The 26992-nt window shown below is 42.0% G+C and overlaps 1 protein-coding gene across 1 annotated transcript in view; it reads left to right on the forward strand.

Annotated features, from left to right (window-relative positions):
• The window catches only part of CCDC178 (coiled-coil domain containing 178), a 368653-nt gene that overhangs the window by 142247 nt on the left and 199414 nt on the right, over nucleotides 1–26992 (forward strand). Inside the window, 2 exon segments of the mRNA XM_077809023.1 lie at nucleotides 11279–11424; nucleotides 14953–15112. Coding sequence (XP_077665149.1) covers nucleotides 11279–11424; nucleotides 14953–15112 — 306 coding nt within the window.

Consider the following 26992-nt stretch of genomic DNA (forward strand, 5'->3'; position numbering starts at 1 on the left):
GAAGATGGAGAGGTTACTCACCTTGTACAGTAACTGGAGGTTGTTGAGATGTGTGTCCCTATGGGTGCCCAGCTATCCGTTCACCTTCCCCTCTGCAGGATTTTGTGGTAGAGAGGAAACTGAGGGTGGTTCACCTGCACCGCCCTATAGATCTTTGGTGCAGCACATGAGGATGTGTGGGGCACGAGGATATGCAAGCACAGGCATGGACCAAAGAGACACTGCTGCCAAAAATATCCGATCAAAGGCAAATGGGGGCACATGTGCACCTGAAGTGGAGCACCCACAGGGACACACATTAAAGAACTCCAGTTATGGCACAAAGTGAGTAACCTCTTCTTTCCAACCAAGCCAACTCTATTTCTAGCCTCGCAGGGCACAATATATGATAATTAAAGTTGTGTTATTTTTATGGAAAAGAAAAGCTATTTCGAGTAATTTTTAGAGGTTTCAGTGGCTCCTTCTGAGTCCTGTACAGTGCCATCTCATGTTAACTGAGGGAGTTGGCTTTGTTAGTGGAGGGATATGAAAAATAGTCCTATCACATTTTTACAAAATCTCTAAAACACTCCTAAAATAATGTATTTGTAATGTGTGGCGTACTCAACATTATGAAGCAGCTGGTCATGACTCCATAGTTAAGGCTGAGTTCTCATTTGCACTTGACACAGGAATTTAACCTCTTTATTATGTATGAAAAATACAGCATATGCACCTCAAATTTACAGCACTTACTCTTTTTATGTATAGAATGAATTTTCTGATTTATTTGCAAGTAAGATAATTAATTAGTCTGTATTAAAATTAATTTAAAAAATGGTTCCTTTAAGAAATATATTCTCAACCTTTTCAGTTTTGTTTTCTTTTCTAATTTTTATTAGTAAAGGGATGCCTCTACCTCAGCATTCTTGCACTTGTTGCATAACTCCAGCAGATGGCTGATAGTGAGTGTACATGTGGATAGAAGTCACAGAATATGAGAACTCTGCCTATAAAATTGTTCCTCAAATGTCTAAAACAACCCTAAGTTAAATAAGCTTGTTGTGTAAAAGATTACACACACATTTTTAACGAAGGAGGAACTGTGTGTTTAATCCTGAGAAATCTTATTGCTTTCACCTACATTTGTCATTTGTATATCGTATGTAACAAGCTGTGCAATCTTCAATTGTGTTGGAATGGTTCATTGAACCCTATGGTGTTTTTTCAGGGGTGTGAGAGAGCAGGGTGGGGAAAGATTGACTGTTACCTAAACCACCAGTAATTTGAGCAGACTGCCTTAATTGGCGTGGAGCTGTAGTCTCATCATTAGCATCATCCAGGGTGTGATTTGACACTCCCTGTATCAGCTGTTTGGCTGGAATATAAATCTGATTGGCATTGTAATTAATAATGTCCTGTTAGTTTTGAGGCTAATAGCTAAACAAGATTACTACCTTCTCAAATAATTAAAATCTTCCAAGGAATTGTTAGTTTATTTGATATGGTTTAATTAACCTGATAATCAGATTAATGTGATAATCCATTTTATTCAAATTTGATATGTTTATATGTTTTGTTTTATGGTTTTGCTTAGTTTTTAATTTTAGCTAATAAAATGTATAAAACTGGAGACCTGCGTGGTTCATGTTTTTCTTCCCCAGATATCAGAGTTCCAAATCTGAGAAGTCCCTGGGGTAAATAAAGGGGATCAACCTTGTGGTGATCCATAGCAGGGGCAGTAGAACTGGGGTGGGGGCCAGGGTTGGGGGCTGCAGTGCCCCCACAGTGGAAATGTTGTGTGGGGCTCCATTTCCATGTGAACTCCCACATTCTGGGATAAGAGCCAAACCCAGAGGGGCTAGATCAACTGCTGCAGGCCGTAGATCAGGCCTGGGAGCAGGGAGCGGGACCTAGAGGGGTTGGAATGAGCCCAGGAGCAGATAGGAACCTGCAGGTCCCTTCTTTCCAGCCTGGCACTGGCTGCCTCCCCCCAGTGCCAAGTCTCAGTACCTCCCTTCACTCCTGCTCCTATCCCTACAGATGGAGGGGGCTGTGAAGGGTATTTCCACACACCTTAGTCCATAGAATTGCTGTATAGTCTTTCCATAACTTGACCCAAATAGGAATACTGTTGATTTTTGAGGGAAAGTTAATTTATGTATTGGTCATTTATTTCATTAAGCAGCATGGGTTTCAGAATCTTTGAGGGCCTAGTGGGTGGCTACCAGCCAGTCACCCTAAAGGTGGAACTATTTTCCATAATAATGTCTGTACTCCTCACATAAATCAATTGGATGAGAGAGACTGGACATATGTATCAAAAGTTATCATTGGTAGATTATTTGGCTCATCTGTCACTGATCTTTAAAGGTTCTATGGCTACTTTGGTTTGCTTGGGTATCTGTATGTGATAGGGTCCCCATGGCATTGCTGCTTCCAGCTTCATTGAGCACCAGAGCACTGTCAGGGGAACTGAGGGTGGAGCACAGAGCTCTTAAAGCACAAAGACATTGAGACTCAGGGACTGGGCTCCCACACACCCTCATCCTATTTGTTATACTTCCTTTTCCAATCTACAGCTAGCTATATAATAAGATTACAGGAATTTCACTCTGTATGTCATTCTGAAGCCTAAAGTATCTGTAGAGTCTGTGTGAAGAGAAGGAAGCATCTGTAAGCATAATTAAGAGCTCTTTTTCTTCAGAATGCCACCAGGTTGAATCATCACTGGGTTTCACAGTCTGTCCAAGTTTAAAGTTCTCAGCCATTTTGACTTTACACCCAGTGTATAGCTACAGTCGGAACGTTTTTATGCCATACCGCGAGTCCTAATCCATTGTGATATCACAGGTAGTTCAGCCAACCATTAACCTTATTCTACATTTAATTTGCGTGCAATAATTTCATTGGTTGTATGAAGAAGACTGCAGAGATAGTGGATTACTTGGCCCAACTGCCACATCTGTGCAACAGCATAGCCACCATACATGATAACCCCAAACTCATAGCCCTTCACAGCACACATCTCTCATTCGTCACCCTCACAAATCCAAACAACTTTCCCAGCACAACACAAAACCACATGCAAGTTAACTGAGTCACCATCACAACCACCACACACACAAAACTCCCAAACAGAATTATGATGACTAGAATGTCTGTTGAGTCAGTCTAAAGCAATGGAAACAGCTATAAGCACGGTTGAAAGCTCTTTTTGTTCGAATATTACCAAGTTCAGTCATCAGTGGAATTCATGGTCTCTTACCATCCAGTTTCTAAGTTCTCAGCCATTTTGATTTTTTGTTGTTGCACATGTGACCTGAAGAATTACACCTATGCAACAGCACAGACTTTCAGCCACTAGTTCTGTTTAAAGTTTGCGCTTTTCTACATTACCAGTTAAGGTTACGTTTTCTTCAAAGCTCCTTATTATAATTTATTCCCCAGCAATATCCATCTGTAAGTGGGTAAAAGTGGCAGACACTACTCTGATGTTCATAATTTTTTAATTTTTTTCTTTGTATTATAGTCCAGGAAAATTGCTTTGAAAAGTTTACAAGTTGTGAAAATGTTTCTGGTAGTTTCCCAAAGTGTGTTTAACACTAGAGTTCATGCGATGAACGTCATATCAATAGTGAGTTACTGTCTTAATTTTCTCCCCACTCTAATTCCAGCTTCATTTTGATTTGTCTAAGGACAACAGTAGAAGTCTGTGGCAGAACAGGTAACGGAATCTGGATCTTCTGAGTCCTTGTCTGTCCTTTAAGAAGGAGCAGGACCAGTGCACCCTGTGTCTGGTTAGCAGACTGCCACTTAGGGTTAAAAGAGGATACCTGGGCCTAGATGAAAGAGAGATCTGTTGAGTCAGAGCTGCAAGAAGCAAGAGTAGCAGGAAGATCCTGTGAGAGACAGAAGGGGAAGAACCCCTGGGAGCTGTAGCACAGAGTGTGCTGAGGAACTGTTTTTGTTTGTTTTGTCTGTGTTGGAAAATAAAACAGCCTGGAAAGAGACTCTGGTCGTGGCAGAGGGTTCTTAACAATTTGGGGGAAAGCCCTGTCTTGTGACCTTTGGTGGAGAATATGGGGATGTGATTGGCCCCTAGAACAGGGAAGAAATTGGATTCCAAGCACTGACTGGCACACACCTCAGTTTTAGCAATGAGGAAAAATGGAGGAGGTCATATGTCTGTTAATGGAACAGTGGCAACAGAAACAGCAGCAACAGACCCAGGCTATGACTCTGTAATTGGTTGTGAGCCTGCAGAAATGGCAAGAAGCATGATTTGCCCTTCCGCAACAGTGGCAAAGGCCCACTTCCAGCAGCAAAAGTAGCAGTTGGGCCAAGGGATTCTTGTGAAATGTGTCTGGTACTGGAGATGAGGTAGCTCAGGCAAACTGGTCCCTGGCCTGGCGAAGCTGGGTACAGGAGTGAAGAGGCCTTCCTCCACATTTGAGCAAATAACAAGTGCAGCAGGCTGGGGGGAATTGACTTGGGCAGCTTCCATAGCACTATTCCTGGTGGGCTCGGCACAAGTAGCCTACCAAGTTGTGAGAAATGAGCAGGTGAACTCCTATCCTGTGGAGAAGGTTTTGGATAGACTGGGACTGACTCCAGAGGCATACTGGACCAAACTATTCCAGTGTGGGGCACAACAATGGGTAGTGGCTCCGATATTATGGGATCTTGCTGCTTGGTGGTTATGCCTAGAGACTAGCTCCATAGAGAAAATCCTGGACCAAGTGGTCCTGGAGAAGTTCTTGAAGGTCCCACCCATAGAAGCACAGAGATGGGAAAGGCAATACTAACCTGCATCAGTAGGTGAGGCAGTTGAAAGGACAGAAGCCGCCTTTGAAACTGAAGGAGCCGGGCAGCCTGAACTGTGTAGCAAACTAGGAGTGGCCTACTAGGGGAGATCAGACAAGGGGCTACCCCGATCTGGGTAGTCACCAGGAAACTCTTAGTGGGAGAGGGTCCTGAGTAACCCAAAACACGGGGATGCACAGGACCTACCAGGGCGCCAGTCTGAGGAAGTGCTTTTGGGGTTGGCTGGGTAAGTCCCATTGTGTGCTTCAGATGTGGCAAGTCTGGATATTAGGTGTACAATAATGCACAATAATGGAGTGCAATTACCTGTGTTGCTTTACAGCCAGGCTTATGGTCTAGGGTCTTCTCTTAATGGCACTAGGGTTCACTTGTACATGGTACTAGTCAGGCTGGGAGGAGTGTCAGTAGAAAGTCTTGTGGACTCAGATTGTGGGTGCACCCTTGTCTGGGGAAATGTGGTATTGTCAGAGAAGATGGACTGGAATCTACCCAGAGATGTGTCAGGTATGCAAGGTGAGATCTGGATCTACCCCACAGCAGGGGTTGAGTTGGGAGTACAGGAGCAGAGAGGTCAACTACATATTAGGGTACTGAAGGATCTTCTGTGACTGATGATTTTGGGAAGAGACTGGTTGGGTTTCCCAGCCCTGATACAGAGGTAAGGTGTCATGAATCCAGAGCAGCAGTGTAGGGTACAGAAAACCAATGGTTGATCAGAAAAGGGGTGGAGAGAGCTGAAGATTGCATGAAACAACTGATAGGGGCTGAGAGGAAGCCTTCAGTCATCTTCAGAGCTTATTGGAACATCTTAAAAGAGAATTGACAAGAGCTGGAGGAAACCTCCCAGCAGAAGATCATCAATCAGACAATAAAACCTGAACAAGAATTAGCATAGTCTAGAGTGGAGTTAGAGTGTGGAAAACAGCAGTGCTTGATGTTGGAGCAGACATTGGCCACACTTCAGATTGAGAAGACTGTCAGGGAACAGGAGCTCATGGCACAGACTCAAGAGTGGGCAATGGATGCCCAGTGGGGACCCAGATGGACCTTGTTAGCATGCAGATAAGAGGCTGGGGTGAAAGTAGTGGCCCTTTGAAGAGGGGGAGTCAAGGGACAGTTTTATGGCTCCCATCATGAGGACTGGGGGACTGTCAGAATAACTGGTAGCTACAGAATGCATGCTACAGATGAGAAAGAGAGCAGCTGGTGATTCAGGAAGAGAGAGGTTGCCTCCTTCTGGTGTTTAATCTGCTTGAGGGAGAATTAGACCTTCAACATGTGGGTCCTTGAAGTCCCAGAGAAGAAAATGAGGCTGTATTGACTGTGTCATGGTGAAGGTAAGGACTGTAAGGCTTGCCCTAAGTGTGGGCAAGGTCTTCAAGGAGGGAGGAGTTTACCAGGGTGACATTTAAGAGGGAGCAGGGCCAGTGCAACCTGTGCCTCGTTAACTGACCCCATTAGGGTTAAAACAGGGCACCTGGGTCTAGAGGGAAGGGAGACCTGGTGAGTCAGAGCTCGGGAATTGCAAGAAGCAGGAGCAGCAGGAAGTTCCTGTGAGAGGTAAAGGGAGGGGAAAAAAACACGAGGTAGGCTGTTTTTTGTTTGTTTTGCCTGTGTTGGAAAATAAACTACCTGGAAAGAGAGTGGTTGTGGTAGTGAGTCTTTTGGGAGCTGGGGAGAAGGCCAGTTTGTTACACGGTCCAGTGACTTAACCATACGACTGTCCTTTCTTTCTGTTGACTGTACCTTAAGGTCCTGTTTCCAATGGCAGTTCTCTTTTGCCAGAAGATTCAAGGAACTTCATGCCTTCTCCTGCTAGATACAGGGTCTACCAGGATAAGGGTCCTTTCCTGAAAGGTTTTCCTGTATGTCATTTGAACAAGGAAGTAGCCTTTCCCACTCTTTTGTCTTAATCCACAAAATTCCAAGTAGGGTAAGCTACATTGCCTGGACATTAACAGCTGTCTGAATTTATCTTTGCTAAGAACTGAGAGATTCAGAGTGGTTATTCATATTGCATCAATATCCTAATTTAGGAAAGTTCAGGCATTCTTCCAAATAGTTTCAGAATGGATTGAGGAGAAAGCATGTATTTCAAGCCTGCATTACCACATGGATGGAGTCTTTGTGGGAAGAGAGATTGGAGGTGTTTCATGGAAATCTACAAGGCAGCCACCTAGACATCAATTCTCATATTCACCAAGAGCTCTCCATGTGTTGTACAAACATAATTGGATGCAGCCTTTGTCAGAAAGATGCGGCTGGCAGCTGTTAGACATTCATCCCTTCCTCCTGTATGATTTTTTTATTGCTGTAGGAGGTCCCAAGCAATTAGACTGGTTGAAGAAGAAAAGTAAGAAAATTTATTTACTTTGAGATACCAGTCCAGGCCGCCACCTTGGAAAGATTAATACAATGTCCTTTTATAGTTTCCTGTTGGTTTTACAATTGTTCAAGGTAATTCTTTTTACCAGAATTGCTTTCTAAGTCGCAGCTGAGTTCTGAGCTGGTAAGCCGTTTCAGCGTATACTGGGGAGAGAAGGATAATGTGTCAAAAACTTAGTTATTTGTTTCTCAATTTGCTAGCAGGGAAGAACTATACCCAAGCAACTGGCTTGGTATAGAAATTAATGAAGAAAGGAAGTTTAACAAGTATGGACAATATCCCCTAAAATCAGCAATGATTTTATATTTACTTCTAGATCATAGATAAAAATTTTGAATAGCATTGGCTGATCCCTGTAGAACGCCACTTCCCGCAGCTCCCATTGTTTGGGAACGGTGAACCGCGATAGCTGTTGGGGGTCGTGCCTGCGGACAGCCAATGTAAACAAACTGTCTTGTGGCCCACCAGCAGATTACCCTTATGGGCCGCATGCCGAAGGTTGCCGACCCCTGTCATAAAAGAATGAAATCAGATTTGTTTGACAAGATCACCTGATTGTCTCCATATCTGTTCTGGAGCATCACTCCCTGTGCACTTGGAGCTGGAGGTGTAATTTCCTGCTTGGGTACACGAATGCACACTAGCTTTGATTAGAAGTGCAGTAAGGCTGTGGGATGGGCTAGTCACCTTGAGTACAATCCCTCCCAGGACCCTAGGTACTTAGTTGGGCAGCTTGCCTGTCCCACCTCCCACTCTGCCACAGCTACACTTTTTGTTATTAGTATTCTAGCTCAATCACATGTTTATGCGTCTACCTGAGTTGAAAATTATCCCTCCAGCTCAAAGTATAGATGTACGCTTAGAGGCAAAGTACCTTATGAAGATTTGATTTCTGGATGGATTCTTTCAGTTATCTTTGAGGTATATATGCAAGATGGGGGGGTCTTTTTCCTCTAAGAGTAAAAGTCCATCAGACCAAGTGTCAGGCTGTCACCTGGACAGAAAGGGGAAAGCATCTGAAAAAGAGATTTGTGAAGCCGATTACTTGTTAAGTGCATGCGCTCCTTTGCTAACCATCGTAGTTTGGGTATTAATGTGTTTGCTGGGGCACTTTTCTGTGATGCTTTATAAGGGCTGTAATTCTTTGTGTGTGTGTGTGCAGAGGCGGTGAGTTATATCTCCACGTGGTGCCTTGGCACCAGCGATATTCAGAGCCCGGGGCCCAGCTCCACCAATAATTGGGGCTGGGTGTCACCCTTGGCCCCACCTGCCCCCCCCACGAGAGTCCTCCGGCCTCCTCTTTCTGCCCCCATGCACCAGAGCAGAGCATCCCTGCCTCTGAGGTGCAGCTCCATGCTGTCTCCCTGCATCAACTTCTGCTGCTGGGTCCTAGTGCCCCCCTACTCGACTGCCAGGGCAGACTGACTCTGAGCCTGCCCTTCCACCTCCAACCCTTCCCTTTTCCAGCGTGACCCTCCACCAGTACAGGAGGCCCCCCCCACCAGCAGTCACCACTCCTGCCCCATGCTGGGCAAGGGGCAGCCCCATCCCTCACCCCCAGTGAGGTTACAGTCAGGGGCAACAGCAGGGGAGGAGGTGCACGCAGCACCCCCGGCACCCACCACAAGGGAGGTGAGGGAGATTCCTGGACCTGAGAGAGGTCCTAGGAGCACATACAGTGACAGTGGTGGGGGTGAGTGTGCTGCTGGGGGGAGCGGGAAAGGGGGGCTCCTCCCCCAGAGCTCGCTGCTGCTGGCAGGGAAAAGGCTGGGGGGTGTCCTCCTCTCTGGCCCCTGTCCCGGAGCAGCCTGCCTGCACCTCAAATGCATCCCCAGCCCTGCCCCACCCCAGAGCCCACACCCCCAGCCAGAGCTTTCATCCCCCCACACACCCTCAACCCTCTGCCCCAGCCCTGAGCCCCCTCCAACACCACAAACCCCTCATCTCCAGCCCCAGCCAGAGCCCTCATCCCCCCCACACTCTAACCCTCTGCCTGAGCCCCTCAAGCACCCCCAACACCTTATCCCCAGTCCCAGTCAGAGCCCTCATCCCCTTTACTCCAACCCTCTGCCCCAGCCCTGAGCCTCTCTAACACCCCAACCCCCCCCAGCCCCAGACAGAGCCCTCACCCCCTACACCCCTACTGTCACCCTGAGCCCCTCCCACACCCCTCATCTGCAGCCACAGCCCTCACCCCTGCACCCCCTCCCATCCCCAAACTCCCAGAGTCTGCACCCCAATCCCCTGCCCCAGCCAAGGGCCTGCACCCCAGACCTCCTCCCCCACCCAAACTTCCTCCCAGAGTCTTGGGCAGGTGGGGGGGGGTGGAGTTTGGGCAGGGGCAGGTTCTGGGCACCACCAAAAATTATACAAACCTGCCACCCATGTGTGTGTTTGTGTGTGAGATCAAGAGGTATGTTTCCTCCTCCTTAAATTCAGCTCATTTACACTGCTATTTAGACAGGTTTCAGAGTAGCAGCCGTGTTAGTCTGTATCCGCAAAAAGAAAAGGAGGACTTGTGGCACCTTAGAGACTAACAAATTTATTGGAGCATAAACTTTCGTGAGCTACAGCTCACTTCATCGGATGCATTGTTGAGCTGAAGTGAGCTGTAGCTCACGAAAGTTTATGCTCAAATAAATTTGTTAGTCTCTAAGGTGCCACAAGTCCTCCTTTTCTTATTGCTATTTAGAGTCCATTAGTATGGATTACTAGAGCTACTCTTTGTAATTTTTCCCTATGTGTAAAATGGGTTTCTGTTAAAGTAGCTCCAGCCTCCCACCTGCTTATTGTTGTTCTATAGCTCTCTTCTTTCGGTGTATTGGTTCTGGGGAAATTGCAGTCCTGGTTATACTGTGGGTATTAGTGGTATTGTTTGCTTGCATCATGAGCCTTTTTTAATTTTCTTCATCCATCTGGTTGTCACCTGTGAAATGAGAAGGGGCCATTGCATTTCACCTGATTCTTCACCAACTGTGTAACTAAAAGCCAAATATTCTTTGCCATACTGCTTGGATACAATGGAAATATGAAAATCAAGACATACTTTAATATCTATGGTGAATTACAAGTATTTTGTGAAAAACAGTTCTTCCTATTTTAAGTTTAAATAATTTGGTCTCAGTATGCATTTGAGAGGCAATGTATCTATGGATTAGAAAAGAGGACTGTAGTTCAGGATTTTTATTTTTTACTCTCAGTTGTCCCACTGCCTGTAATATGGAACAAGTACCCTACAAACAGTTCTTGTCTGAAAATTTTGACCTATGTCTAAAGGCACCTGTATCTTTACACAATTAAATAAATATACTGATATCCAAAGGTACTGAGCACATACAGCTCCCATCGAAGCCATTAGAAGCTACAGTTGCTAAGTACCCCTGAAAATCAGGACTTTTCTTCGATACATGTCTAAGTCTGGAGTAGTTGCCTATTTTAAGGCACACATTGTGCTTTTAACTTTTTGTGCCTTAGTTTTCTACTGAGTAAAATTGGGAGAATATTTTCTACCAAACTTCATGGAGATGTTGCAAGACTCCATTAACATTTGTTAGTATTTTGATAACCTAAGGTGAAAGTTGCTACCTAGGATCCTGATCCTGCATCCATTGAAATCAGTGGGCACAGAATTGGGCCATGTGTGAAAAGTTTTGTTTATCTTTCAACTGCTATTGGTGATTTTGCGTATGCAAGCCGTTGTTTGTTTGAAGAGGCCAACAGAATTATTAGAAGCTGTTTGTTATGTATATGAGAGCACAGATTAAGAAGGGGTGTGTCTATTAATGAAGAAGGTATTATTCAATATGCAGTTGTGAGGATACAAATATTAATAGCAAGGTTGTGCAACAAGTTGAGGAACAATAACTTAGACGTGTAAAATTTTGCCCTTAAAGAAACAGAATTATTTCAATTGCACTAAGTGCTTCAACATCACTTCTGAAAACAGTTCTGTGTCTTCAGGTATGCAGTTTCATGCATCGTTGCTCATAACTGTGCACTTAAAATACAGTATCTAGAAATCTAGCCCTCCCTACTTTACACACTATATATATACACACACTCACACATTTTCTTCTTTGTTTCCAGGGAAAATATTCAGATGTTTCCTGTCGGCTAGATGAAACCATTCACATTATTGAAAATTTTCAAAACAGAATTCATGAATTAAATGAATTAGCAGAGACAAAGCAAAGACAAATTGAAACTACAGAGAAATCCCTCATAGAATTGAGGTAAGAATTTCCATTCCTATCAAAGTTTTTTAAAACGTAGCTTTTATGTTATCTGTACAGTATTATTTATCGTAAATATAATGCAGTTTTTATCAATAATTTGAAAGTATTTTTGTCTGATTATACTTTGTGGGTTTTGTGCATTTGTAGAAGACATTCATGATAAATTGTCTGCCTGGTAAATGGTATTTCAGGCATCGGGACTATTTTCCAAAATCTAATAAAATCCATGGTCAGTTGCATCTTTAATTAATGGAGGATTTCTTGTGTTCTGGTTTTTCTCTGTTTCAAGAAATGTGGACTTACACTTACTGTGACTGATGAGTCCTGAAAATAGTCTCCAAGGGCCCTATCCAGCTGAAAATACCTGTAGCCTTCTAGGCCACGCAAGCCTTGGAGGGCCATATATGATGATTGCACAGCAGGCTTACTCTTCTCCAGGATAAAGGTGAGCCTGCTGTGCAATGTCAAAGAGAAAATAGCTGTGTTCTGTTGAATTGCAAAGTTACTTACAGGATGGGGAAGTCATGAAAAAAGAGTTTCTTGCCTCCACACACTTTAGCTCCCTTCTTCCGGCCACGTTCACTTCCATTTGCAGGTGCTACACATTCCCAGCTGCCTGGGATTGGCTTCTTCCAAACCTTGATTCAAGAAGAATGATTCAGCTGAACCTGGTATTCCGACCTCCAGTCTAATGGACTCCAAAAATACAGAGGATCAGTGCTCAGCATCTCACATCCTGCGGTTGCTACTGACATCCATTTGATCAGTTTCATGCAATGGGATGCTGTATCCCAAACTCTATTCCTTGGTTCTGGCCAAGAATCTTTAAGAGCAACTGAAGTTGGTAGTGAAAGGTTGTAATGTTTGTTTGTTTTGGTCACTACCAGTAACTCTCTAGTTCTAAATAGTTCTTGAGTTCAGCACTCCTTCTGCTGAGGGATTCCTCCAAATTTTTCCAATTCCTACTCTTTAAAAAGACCATTGATTTTGAAATTCTGTAAAGAATACTTTGAATATTTCTTGAGCCTCTGCTTCTCAGGTATCCCATCTCACTCTTAAAGATCTGAAGTCACTCCACTTCCAAGACTTGGATCCAGATGATTGAAGTTGCTTGTTCCCCATCTAATTTTTACCATTCTCCTCTGCGCAGAGACCATACAGCACAAGCAGAATTCTTCCCCATGTGAATTGCTGGAAAACTAGGATAGTGCACCTACAGCATCTATGGTCATTGGAGCACACAGCCTTTGTTTAAAAAAAAAAGGAAGGGGGGAGAAAGAGAAGGGAAAGGTTCTTTCTCATTGCTTGCTACTTCTTGCTGATTGTTATTTCCCTTTAGTGAGGATTAGTGGTGAGTATGCAGAAGAAAGGAATATTTCTTGTCTGTTAATTTCTTTTATTCTATTAATGTCTCTAATAATCTGTCCCAGCAGTTGGCATTTTATGTACATATCTTAAAGAAGGCTCTCCCTGGAGCCAGTTCCTATTTTTGGGTGGTATACCTAGTTAAATGTTAAACATGCTTATATATTTGGATTACATATTTTACTTTTGGGTGGAATGGTGATTGGTTTAAGTGATTGTTATACAACTTTAGAAGAACTCTTCTGGTAGTTTGCAAGATGGGTAAACCCAAGGTTCCCAGCATCCTCTTAAAAATGCTTGAACTGACCCCATCTATGAGGAGAGAGATCAACTCATCTGTGAGGATTAGTGTAGATGTTGAGAAAATTAAGGCAAGTAGCATGTAAGAAACTTTCCTGTTTGGGTCTGACTCAGTGTCTTAGACCCAGTGACAAAAGATCATTCAAATACCTCAATAGATTTTTAGTCTGTTCATCAGCAGTCCTATGATATGGGAGTTACTGTTTCTGTGAAGAAACCGTGCACACTTGAGGGAAGCAGCTGGAGGCAACAGCCCTTGATTCCAGGTGCTGATTCCTGCCTGGCTTGATGGAGAAACTGGAGACATGGGGTTCCTGCTGCTGCCTTCATTCATGGCTGTTGCTTACTTTCTAGCTTACTCTCTCACACTTTTATCTGATCTCCTCTTCCACTTATTACTGTTTAACTGCAAAAAAAAAAAAAAAATAGCAAAAGCCTAAACATAAACTACAAGAATAAAATAGAAATTTTGACCTATATAGTACTAAAACAACAGTACTATAAAATTAAAAATTTTCCAGAGTAGGGGCAGCTGTGTAACTGAAAAGACTACCACAAATCCCTATGCTAACACACTAATTAAGGAAAACACAGTCCCATCCTAAAACCAATCAAGGCAACCCAATAAAAATGGTGAACCATTTTGAAGAACCTTACTGCTTTTCACTCTCCCTCGGAAAAACAAAAACCCTATAGAAAATGCTTAGAACTAGCAATTCTAAGCAAGAACCTACCACATTGCCAACTGCACCAAGCTCCTCTTGTCTCACTGGGGGTAGAGAGGGGCAAGTTTGATTGGATTAGTGGGAGATAGCCAACACCTGGGGTCCTAAGGGAACTGGGAGTGTGCATACTTAATCATACTGGAACCTTTCCCTTCCCTGTGCTAACTGCCTACATAATGTGCCTGAGACATAAGGAGAAGGAAATGGGAGCAGAGGGACAGATTAAGGGGCACATGCTGGTGACAGGGACAAGCGGGGGGGAAAGAGTGCAGAAGGGTCTGTAACCAATAGAACATACTTTCCTCCAAACCTTGTAATTGAACCCAGGATTCCTGAATCTCAGCATTTCTGTGCTTTCAGCAGATAGCTGTAAATCCCACTGGCAAAGTATGTATCTCATTCCTCGCTCGTGTCTAGTTCTACTACTGCTACCAGATATGATGTTAGTAAGTGGTAGAGGTCTGTGCAGTGGATGTAAAGTTTCCAGTACTGCTGATGACACATGTGAGATCACCATGATTATACATGAAGGGATTTTTGTGTGTTTGCTTTTTTTAAAAAAAAATGAAGGAAATTGCATTACCCACACCTCCCCCCAAAAAGCTATTTTAAAACAACATTTAGGTTACAAAGTAAAGCACTGAAAAGTTAGGAAATGCCAGACTTAAGGTTTCCTGTGCAACCTTTATTCATCCCCTTGTGTATATGTATTATGACAGTCTTTAATTACACGATCAAATACTATATATATTATCTATAGGACTCCTAATTTGCTATATTTTATTTTTCATATCCTTTTGTGTGAAAAATGCGACTCCATTAGTAACATGAGTACTCATATATGGACCTCTGAGGAAAATGAAAATTATAACAAGTACATTTTAGAAACCTCTAAAGATGGCCTAACATAGTAGTCTGATGGAGATGGATTAGTGGGCAGAGTACATGTGAGGTTGTTCAAAAGAACATGTTATATCTATCACATGGTTCTATATCGTTTTTCAAATGGATCTTAACATATGTGAGATTTGTCTGTCTTTTTGTCTACAGTAAAATTAAATATTAAACTATATAAGGTAAGACTAAAAATCAGTTTATAATATTAATTTTTATTAAGAACTTTTTTCTTTTAAAGGGAAAATTTTAGTGCTGTTAGCTGTAAGCAGGAGAAAAATCAGATGATAATTGATTACCTCCAGAATGAATTAGAAAAATATGAGAAGAGAATACAGCATGAGGAAAAAACATATGGAGAATTACTATGGACTCGACAGAAAAATTTGGAAGATATGAAGGTGGGTACCATTAGAACTGTTTTGTTTAACAGAAGTAAAACAGCATCACTTAAATCTGGTTAGTTACTGACTTCTTTGAAATACTTTAGCACAATTTTATTAAATTTTCAGTATATAAGGGCACAATCTTCTTGGCAATATGCAAGTAACATCCCCTATTGATGTCCATTGCTATTTTTCTGTGTTAGGACTGTAGGATCTGGTCCTGATATTCCTAAATGACTTCCTTTAGGATAAGTATACAGTTATTAATTTGATGCTGCAGTGCTAATTTTACATGTATGTTTAATGTGTTAAGTGTTTCCTGTTCCATTTTCCTGACCTCTGTTCTGCAAAGCAATGTACACACTAAATCTTTTATCACTTTATAAATTGGAAGGCAACAGATATTCCATTATGGCATCTTCTATATGAAATTTGACTAGAACACTAATGCTGTATTTGGCACCAAGCAGATGGACATCCTGAGCCTGTGTAGAGTTAATTGCAAAATCAGGGCCTAGTGAAGCAGAAGTTTAGAAAATACAGTTGCTTTTGCTACAAAACTCTTATGAGAGATCAGATACTGTAAAATTCCCTAAATTCTATATTGAAGAATTATTTTCACATTTTAGCTTTTCTATCTAAGATAAAGAAAAATTAAGTTGTGGGTTTTTTTTTTTGTCACTGACAACATTTAATTTCTGTTTGTGCTTTGCATACAACTGATATTAAAAATACTTGCATGGTTCTAAGAACACTGATTGATTAATATTTTTATCTTCAAAACAAACTTAGATTATTAAAATTTGACAGAATTTAAAAAATTTACTTTATTGTACTCTTCACCACTCTATTGCTTGTTTCGTTTTTGCACTTCACTCAGAATAGGCATTGAAAATACACTAATAGCTTCTATTGTCATTTTTACTTAGTTTCACTTTTCAGCTTTGATGTACTAGCACAGTGGTACTGTACAGTATTTTAATTGCAAACACTACAGGGCACTGTTTAAATCGAAGTAAGATTTTTTTTTTCATTCAGATATTACCAAAACAATGTATAAAACATTTTAGTTAACACTGGACCTGTTTCTCTCCTGCCTTTGCACACTGCAGGTATTTACACTTGTGCAAAGTAATACATGTGAATGTGAAATATCAAATCACTCCACTCACAATAGTGGCAGTAGTGCTTTGTGCTCACTTTGCATTGGTACAGTGTTGTAGAGAATAAGGCCCATTATGTTTTTCAAAACTTGGTTTTGTTTGTTTCTACAAAGCCTGTGTTGATCAGAACATACAGGAGAATGAACATAAACACAGAGGTAGATTTAAAAGTAAAAGTTTTGCGACTTCATTAACTGTTAACTTTAATGGGAGACTGCACTAAACCCCCAAATACCAGGCATTCATTTGGGTTCAGTGCAGTGTGAAATGGATAACATACCAAATAACCAATATTCAGGCTTGCCCCTCTTCAGCCTAACCCTGGGGATTCACCCTCTTGCTCTGTCTCTGTTACCATAAGGCATGTTTTCTACTCTTTTAATCATTCTCAAGACTCTTCTCTGAACTCTCCAATTTATCAACATCCTTCTTGAATTGTGGATACCAGATCTGGACACAGTATTTCAGCAGTGGTCATACCAATGCCCAGTACAGAGGTAAAAAAACTTCTCTATGTCTACTCAAGATTCCCCTGTTTATGCATCCAAAGATTGCATTAGCCCTTTTGGCCTTAGTGTCACACTGGGAGCTCATGTTCAGCTGATTATCTACCACAATCCCCAAATTTTTTCAGAGTCACTGCTTCTCAGGATAGAGTCCTTCCCCCATTCTGTAAGGCCTACATTCTTTCTTTCTAGATGTATACATTTACATTTAACCTTATTAAAACATATATTTTTGCATGCATTCAGCTTACCAAGCAATTCAAATCGCTTTATGTTAGTGACCTGTCCACTTCATTATTTACTACTCCCCCAATTTTTTATGTCAACTCCAATTTTTTATCAGTGATAATTTTATGTTTTCTTCCAGGTCATTGTTAAAAATATTATGTAATGTAGGGCCAAGAACCAATCCCGGTGGGACCCCATGAGACACACACCAGCTCGATGGTTATTATATTAATGTATGTGTATTACTATAACACCTACGAGCCCTAGTCAAGGACCAGGACCCCATCGTAAGAGGGCTGTACAAAAACAGAACAAAAAGGCAGTACCTGCCCCAAAGATCTTAGATCTAAGTGCTGTGATAACTTCTTTAAACCTTACATTCTGCAGATACAAAACAGTGTGCTTTCCCAAAATGTATACTAACATATACACTTACATTCCATACCGATGTGCCTGGTATAAACACATAGAAAGCTGAGGATCCCATCACAGACACTGGGATCATATTTGAAGAGAGATTTCCAAAAAATACTCTTCAAGATGATCCCTTGGCACGCTATTCTTTTAGCTCTAGCACAAATACAGTTCAGATTATATTATTACCTGCTACAGTACTTACATGGTTAGTATCCTATCAATTAAAATAATTACAAGTAGGATTATTCTGTTTTTTGAAGCTGGAGAAAGAATTCCTGAATAGCCAAACTCCCTCCCTGTCCCTTCCCAACTTTAAATCTAGTCCCACATTTAGGTCTAGCTATTGGATGAACCCTAACAATGTGCTTCTAAAATGCAGATTCATATACCCATCAAACAAACTTGATTACATATGAAAATAATAATCTGGAATAAATTCTGTTGCACATAGCATCCAGAGATATACTGATATTTTATATTTTCTTTCAAAGGATAGCAATGGGCATCACTGTCTAGTTCTGTTCAAAATCCTTAATGAACAATAATTTCTTCTAGAAGGTATTCTATTCTATTAATTAATTACAATGGTGTGTGATACTAGGGTGGTTAATAATAGATGGATATTTCGTTATGATAGCTTTTAAACTTGAATTTACAAATATCAGTTTTTCCCCAAAAATTGAAGTAGACCTCCCCAAATATATACAAATATGTTTTGTTTGAAACAAATTGCTTTCCATAGTGGCAGGGCTTTCTCTTTCCCCCCAAAAGTACAGGGTGGAAATTACTGACATTAAAAGTACCAAGCAGAGCTGTGCAGGAACTGAAATTTCCATTTCACTGTAAATTCTGTGATTTTGAAATTTGTTTCATTCCAAAGCTGAAAGAGAACAAATAATTTCAAAATTTCCTGTAAAATGAAAATGTCCAGAAGTAAGTTTCGGTGATGACAAAAGGCATTTTGAATGATAAAAAGTTCCACTGGAAAAATTCAACCAATTTTAATGCCAAATCATGATATGATGCTTCATCAGCTAGCATTACTAATGAAAGCTTATGCAGAATGATGTATGTCAGCAGTACATATTACAGAAATAAAATATCACCATGGTTCTTCAATATCATTCTTCTATGGGTGCTCCATTGTAGGATGTGTATACACCGGTGTGCCATCAATTGGAGATTTGAATTAGAAGTGTTTGCACCTGTGCACCACATGGCCTGCTGCTTCAGGGTGAGGCAGATAGGGTGAAGCAGTTCCTTTTCAGCTGCCTGCAGCTCGAGACAAAGCATCTGCATGTCTGCTGCTTCCTAGCAAGTACTTAGTCATTCTTCCATTATTCATTTTATTTCTTTTATTTTTTAATGTATTATTAAGTTATTTGGCATAAATTTATGCCTTGGGGAGAGGGTGTCTCCACCTACCTTTTCTTTTCCCCAGTCTCCAGGACTGATTCCTTGGCCCTCTTAGCCTTATATCTGTTGTATGCCAAAGGCCCCAGGATTCAAAGACTGTCAGACTTGCAAAATGTTTTGTGCCCGGAGCAATGGGCATTATATCTGTCCCTGGTGTCTCAGAGACTCTCATGTCCCATCCCAAGTGCAAAGTCTGTATGGTGTGTAAGAGCAGGTCTTGCAAAGGGAGCTGAGCTGAAATTCTTCCTCGTGGAACTCTCAGGGGTTTGAATTTCCCCACCGCCCCTGAGTATTTCAGCACTTCCCAGGCCTTCTTTGGAGATAAAACATTCCAAGAAAAGAAAGTCTCCCTCTACTGAGAGAAGAAAAAGAGATAAGTCACTTCTTAGAACTGTTTCTGAGAAGACCTTGTGTCCCAGAATGGGTACCTCGGAGGCTCTGTCAGGCATCGGCACTGGGCCATTGGTACCATCTAAACAGACCTCTCAGGATAGCACTGAGACTCGTCAAAATCAACCATGTGAGAAAGTCTAAGGCAGTGGTACTGTCTGTTACTCAGACTCATATGGAGCCCTCTCTTACCTCTGCTCCCTTGGATCATATATGCCTGGAGCACAGAGATCCCACTTTGACAGCTCCTTTGGCACCAGCTGCAACTACCTTCCTGTCCTCACAACTAGTTCTCCAGTACCGCCCCCAGTTTAGGCTATACATTATAAAAGCTTTCCTAAAAACTTTAGGTTTCTTTCACAGGAAGACTTCTTCATTTTGGAGGAACCATTGTCACCCCTTTACCTGAGAGTTTATCACAGTACCTCTGTGCCTGCCAACCACCTCCTCTCTTCAGGTTCCAGCAAGTGTTCAACCCTTGGTACTTACCCATCCACCTGTCTATATGCTGCAACCTCCTGTAGGATTTCCGGCACTGATGCCTACGGCACCAATGCCTACTGCCCCTCCTTTGGACTTGGGACAATACTGAGGATCAGAAGTCTTCATTAGCTTTTTCTCTGATGCCTCGGAAGCGTACCCTGACAAGGACTTCAGAAGCTGCCACATGCCCATTGAATACGAATTCCCCTGGGGTCCCTTCTCCTACCCTCCTCTTCAGTGGGACTTTTGGGATCCCTGGACAATCTATGGGGACCAATTGTGTAGGGCTTCTGCCCTCAAGAGACCACATCTGGAAGTTCCCCAGTCATCTCAACAATCACCGGCACTGCACTCATAGTCACCAGTGCTGCATGTTTCCCTGGTATGGAAGAAAGATCAGGAGGTTCCACTGCCACCTCCAGAGGAGGAGATACCTTTTTCCCATACATCTTTTTCCTCTCCAAACAAGGCATTGATGCCAACACCACCGTCCTATGCAGACAATTTTAGGTAATTTCAGTACCTAATGAAGAGACTTGCAGTATCTCTTCAAATCTTGACAGAGGAGATATGAGAGTCCTGGGCACTCTCTGATGGACATTCTTCACACCAGTCTATGTGAGGAAATAGCACTGCCCGTTAATGAGGCGCTCTTATCTCCAGCCCGTAATTTGTGGCAAACAACTGCTGCCATCCTCACAACTATCCGTAAAATGGGAGACAAAAAAATTATCTACCAGTCAGTGGGCTGGAATATTTCTTCTCACACCCCAGTCCCAACTCCCTGGTGATGGATGCAGTTAATGAGAGAAACTGTCATATTAGAGGTTTCAGAGTAGCAGCCATGTTAGTCTGTATTCGCAAAAAGAAAAGGAGTACTAGTGGCACCTTAGAGACTAACAAATTTATTTGAGCATAAGCTTTCATGAGCTACAGCTCACTTCATCGGATGAAGCTGTAGCTCACGAAAGCTTATGCTCAAATAAATTTATTAGTCTCTAAGGTGCCACTAGTACTCCTTTTCTTTTTGTCATATTAAGAATTCAAGATCCTATGCAAAGGAGGACATGACAACAGCAAAACAAAGACACTGAACTTCAGAAAGGCAGATTTCAATCAACTCAGAGAAATAATAGGCAAAGTCCCATGGAAAGACCAATTAGGAAGAAAAAGTCAAAGGGGGCTGGCAGTTCCTAAAAGTTGTAATACTAGAGGCTCAAAATCAAGCTATTCTGATGCAGAAGAAAGATAAGAGCCACAGGGGTCCAATATGGCTGCACAAGGAGCTTTTTAGCTATCTAAAAACCAAAAGAGATACATATAGGAAATGGAAGGAGGGGCACGTCACCAAGGAAGTATAGAGGGAATAGTGTGAGAGTGTAGGGACAAAATCAGGAAAGCCCAGGCAAAGAGTGAATTACAGCTGGCAAGAAATGTTAGAGACAACAAGAAGGGGTTCTTCAGACTGTGGCAAATTTCCGGCACTACTTTGATGGGTCTCGCGCTTTCTCTTCTTGGGGAGAGTTCAGGGCATCGTTTCTCGCCCCTGAACTGGGGTATTAACTGCCCCACTAGTGTCCTAGAGGAGGGGAGTGGAGAGGGAGGGACCCGGGCCCGCCCTGTACTCCGGGTCCCAGCCCAGGGGCCCTAGGGATAGCGGTAAACCGCTTGAACTAGCGGTTCCTTCCCCTGGGCTTCTTCCCTCTTCTGCCCTTCAGCTTGTGGGGCTTCCTGCTCTCCCTCTGCACAAGTGGGCGTTTCTTTACCTAGGGTCTTGGTCTTCTTAGCCCACCGCAGCACTTCTCCAAACTCTCCTCTGCTTCCCTCCAAACTGGTCTCTGCTCCAACTCCTCCAAACTGCTCTCTGCTCCAAAACCAATCCACTCTGCTTCAACTCCTTCTCCTGTCTAATTGAAGCAGGAGGGTTTTATCAGGTGACTGACTTCAGGTGCTCTAATTTGCTTCAGGTGCTTTAATTAATCTATAGCAAACTTTCTTCCCTCTACAGGGAATAAGGCTCCCTTCTAACACCCTGCTGCCCTCTGGCCATGCTGTATCACAAGACAAACATGTCAGACAAAAAAGAAAGATCAGGGATGATGTGGGTCTGCTGCTCAGTGGAGAAGGTGAGCTGGTAACAGAAGATGATAGGAAGGCAGAGCTGCACAAAGCTTACTTTGCTTCAGTCTTCTCACAAAAAATAAGGTGGGACCAGATGACTAGCAAAGTTACCATAGACGTTACAGGGGAAGGGATGCGGATTAGGATAAGTAAAGAACATGTCAAAGATCTTCTGACCAATTTGAATGAATTCGGATCAGTGGAGCCTGATGGTATTCACTCCAGGGTACTAAAGGAATTAGGTGGAGAAGTCTCAGCGCCACTGGCAAGAATATTTACAAACTCATGGATGACAGGAGAGATCCCGGAAGATTGGAAAAGGGCTAACATAGTGCCCATCTTTAAAAGGGGAAAAAGGAGGAGCCGGGGAACTATAGACCAGTAAGCCTGACTTTGAGGTAGAGCCACCTACTTGTGTAACTTGGAAATGATTTTTGATTTGGACAACATCTACACAGATTTAGCCTTTACTAGACATTATTCTATCACCACAGCATCAATATTGGATGCAAAGTTTGGAAAGACAATCCTACACCCACTATTTAATAAGACTCTGAACCCACCTCCTGCTGGAACTGCTTGTGAGTCACCTGGGAAAAGAAGGTTACTTACCTATATTGTAAATGTTGTTTTTTGAGATGTGGATGCACGCATATTCCCCGTCCCATCCTCCATCCCTCTGCATTGGAGTCTTCAGCTGGGTATTTCAGTGCAAAGGAACTGAGGGGGGTCAGGGCGATGCCGCCCTTATGTACCCAGGGGAAGGACGTGAGCACCACCCCTATGGGTACTACTAGGCAAAATTCTCCATATTTGGTGCTCTGGGAATGCACAAACCTGAGTGGAATATGTCTCCACCCACATCTTGAAGAACAATGGTTACAATACAGGAAAGTAACTGTCTTTTCCCAAAACAAAGGGCAGTTGGAGGGCAATCCTAAGACTCAAAAACATGACTACCTACATTCTTTCGCAGCATTTCAGGATTGTGATCCTGGCTACCATAATCCCTTGTCTGAGTCAATGGGATTGGTTTACTGCTCTCAACCTTCAATATGCATATTTTCATGTCGCTGTGCACTCCTTCCATAAATATTTCCTGTGGTTTGTTGCTGGTTCAAAATCTCACCGACATCATGCCCTCCCCTTCAGACTTTGGATGGCCCCCATCAGTGGGGGAGAACCTGGAGCATTCATGGCTCACTGCCTTATATTACCTTCTATTGTGACAAGGTAATGCTACGCCCCAATCCTCGGTTTATCATGTAAGTTCCATCAGACTTCCATATCAACAAGGATATCCATCTGCCAGTATTCTTCACCAAACCTCCCTCTTCCAGAGATGAGATAAGCCTTCACACTGTAGATATTTGGAGGGCACTACCCTTCTATCTGGATAGGACTAAATGCTTTGAGGTTTCACCTAGGCTGTCCATACCCTTTTCTGAAAGAATGAAAGGACAATCAATCTCCTTTTCATAGAATCATAGAATATCAGGATTGGAAGGGACCTCAGGAGGTCATCTAGTCCAACCCCCTGCTCAAAGCAGGACCAATCCCCAATTTATGCCACAAATCCCTAAATGGCCCCCTCAAGGATTGAACTCACAACCCTGGGTTTAGCAGGCCAATGCTCAAACCACTGAGCTATCTTTAAACATTATCAGAGTGGATTTCAAGTTGCATCATAACCTGTTATAAGATCATTGGGATACAACCACCCTCCCCAGAGTGTCAGCAAATTGCATCAGGGCTCAATTCACTTCAGTTACCCTCCTCAATGACGTTCCCATCACTGAAATTTACAGGGCCACAGCTTGGTCTTAAGTTCACCTGTTCTCCAAATATTACACTACTCTATCTGCATCCAACACTGATGTGACCTTTGGTGATGCTGTCCTCTGCACCATCTTGGATTCACCCCCCTCCGTACCCATCTCAATGTTGAGTTATTGCTCGAGAGTCTTCTACGGTGGAGTTCCCATAGGGACATGTACTTGAAAAAGAAGGAAAGATTACTTAATTTTCAGGAACTAGAATTCTTCAGGATGTTTTGTCCCTCTGGGGGTGCCACCTCCTGCCCTCCTCCTCTACTACGGAGTCTCTAATTCTGTAGTTGAGAAGGAACTGGTGCAACAGAGGATCCATTCTTCCTTATGTGCCCTCGTTCTGAAGCATGAGGCCATGTGGTGCATAGGCATAGACCTGCAGATACTGCTAATCCAAATCTCTGGTTGAGAGCACACAAACGTGTGCACACCATACAATGGAGCACCCATAGAGTCAAAAATCTCGAAGAACTCAAGTTATTGAAAGGTAAGTAACCTCTCCTTGTGGTGAATGTACTAAAAATATTGGAGGAAAAACTAAATCAAACCAAACTATTTCCTGAATAATATAACATATATTAGTTATCTTTTATGATCTATTAGAGATCTATATAGGTCATCTTGTTTTTCTTCTAGCTATTTCTTTCAGTGTGTCAGCAGGTGTTACCTTCAGAACAGTCACCATATGTTATTTACAAAAAATAATTTTAATCAACATTAATGTTGTTTAAAGATAGGATTGTAGCATATGCATGTAAACGCAGGAGTTTACATTTCAATACGTGGCAAAAGATGGAGGATATTTTTTTAAAAGCTGCAAAGAGCCACAACTCCCTCTAGGCTATTTTGTGTGTGTGCAGGGTAAGGGTAACAAATCGTCTGGCTATAAAATTGTCTTTAATTAGTTGACTCAGTGGCTTCCAACAGTGTGCTACACTAGTATGTGGGAGTCCCATGTTACAAGATAGACTTCTGAATCTCACTCCCTGCTCCTGGGTAGACTTAGCATATTGTGAATGTGACTTATATGGTGTCCTGTGGGGAGTGCTGACAGTATTACCCAAATAACCATCCTACTGTCTGATTTTATTGGCTTATGGGGAAGTTATACACCTGCCCTCCTGAGGAATATGCACAGTTGGAGTCTGGGTGCCATGGTGGTAATAACATTTTGAGTGACAATGGAAGGGATGAAAAAGGGGAAGGGCAATGGGAATTTAAAAAACAGATTTGTCTTACTGCTCACTGAGAGGCAAGTCATATGGCAAAAAATACAGCAACCCCGACTGTAAATGTAGATTAATAGTATTGCAACAGTCACAATTATGATATAAAAAATGGGAACAATTACCAGTTATGGTGTCTGATAGTGAAGGTTGTGCTTAACCTTCTCACTCAGAAACTTTTGAAAATGCTTTTGGTCTTTGTCCTTAGAGTTGGAAGAAATTATCTTCTGCAGTTTTTGAGTTATCGGGTAAAAATATACTTTGTGCAATAAAAATTGCATCAGTTTGTTTCCCTACAGAGAACTAAAATACCATCGGGACATTGAAACTTGACCTGTTAAAAATCCTTCTTAAAGAGTGCATCCAGGACTATGTTTGAGGAAAAAATTGGCTAGAAATTAACAAAGTTATGCACGCTTGAAAATTACATACTGTATATGCACAGAATTGTATTTTGCCAAGTCTAAGAATTTGCACTCCTGGAAATGTGGTCTATATTTTTTTTTTCCAGAAGTGCACACCCTTTTCAAAGTATGTTAATGGGCACCTGGTGGCCTTTAGGATTTAAAGCAGCTTAAACGTCTATGCCACCTTAATTCCTTAAGACAAGTTAAGCATCTATACTGACTTAAGGACTTAGAGGTTTAAGTGCTTACACTGCCTTAAATCCTTAAAGCAGCAGTGGAGTGTTAGCATTTGAAAATCATTTTCTTTTATAATAACTAAAAATCAGGGAAATTAAATGCAAAAAACACTACATTAATGCAGCATGAAGGATGCAGTTATACTTGAGAGAAACAGGAAATTCAAAAGCTTGTTCCTTCAGCAATATTAATTTGGTCATATTATCAGTACACATGTATGCTATTCTTGTTAATCTAACTGAATATCTAAATTGATACTTGCTGTTTATATTAAATGTCTAACATAAAATATACAGGATGTCTAATATGGCTGATTTAACATAATCGTAGCAATGTTGAAATTTGCATTTTCTGATTGTGTGTTAATTTTAATTATGTAATCTTAGAGTAGTTATTGTGGTACTTAAGCTTCAAACTGCATTGGGGACAGGGTACCTGGTTCTTGGGGGCATTCTGCTTGTGCTGAATGAGTACATACCAGAATGTCACATCTTATGCTGGTGCAAATGAACCTAACTCCACATCCTCTGGGGAGCATAGCACTGGGGCAATGCTATTCCTCCTCTTAGTGCTTAGTGAACATGAAGACTGGAATTATGTCTGATTTCTGTGCCGGGGTTGAAGAGGGAGGAAAGTGGACTCCTTTGCATCTGCCCCCTGCCAGGTATGTCCATGGAGAGACAGCCATAATCTGGCCTTTAATGCTGTAGTATTTTCCATTTAAATTGAAATTAACTTTACCTGTATAAAATCTGAGTTGGACTTTATGTGGGATGGTGGCAGGTGCCAGGTTGGGAAGGTGAAATTCACCACCCTCCACTTGGAGCTATGGTGTCAGGCTGCAGTGCAGTCTTTCTCTAATTTATGTTAGTTTATAGGATTTTGTACAGACTGCAGATTCTCTGTGCTATTAGCTTGGAGTTTTAGGACCACTATGCAATCACAGTTTCTGTGGCCCATCCTCTGACCTCCTCCAATACAACCTTTAGTGCTGTAGCACAAGAAATATAGCAGCCTCACTGTACATCAGCTCAGCTAGTAGCCAGCACATACTTAGCGTCATCTTGGGCTGTAAGTAATGTTGAAGGCTTAATCTAAACTCTCTGCACAAGGGGTAACACCATTTTAATTGTGGTTCTTTTTTCTTTATAGCATATATTGTATTTCCTGGACATATTTTTGATGATCTCAGTTACTGTGTTAGTTTGTGTCCTGTGTTGGTTGGTTTTAAAAAAGTTCAGGAAATTCATTCTGCATGGAGCATTCCAAATGAGTAATGTTATAGGCAAAAAAAATCCTATAACTAGAGATGTATGTATGTTCACAGGTTGTCAATAGAAAATGTGGATATTATAAATTCATAGTCTCTCTGCGATGTGTATTTTTAATATTTCACATAAAAATTAAGCAAGGTAGGCAAAGCACTGTTGCCCTAATTAACCATATCTCTAAGTTCTTTCTCCCACATTTTT

This window comes from Eretmochelys imbricata, chromosome 2, assembly GCF_965152235.1.
Source record: "Eretmochelys imbricata isolate rEreImb1 chromosome 2, rEreImb1.hap1, whole genome shotgun sequence".
NCBI lineage: Eukaryota > Metazoa > Chordata > Testudines > Cheloniidae > Eretmochelys > Eretmochelys imbricata.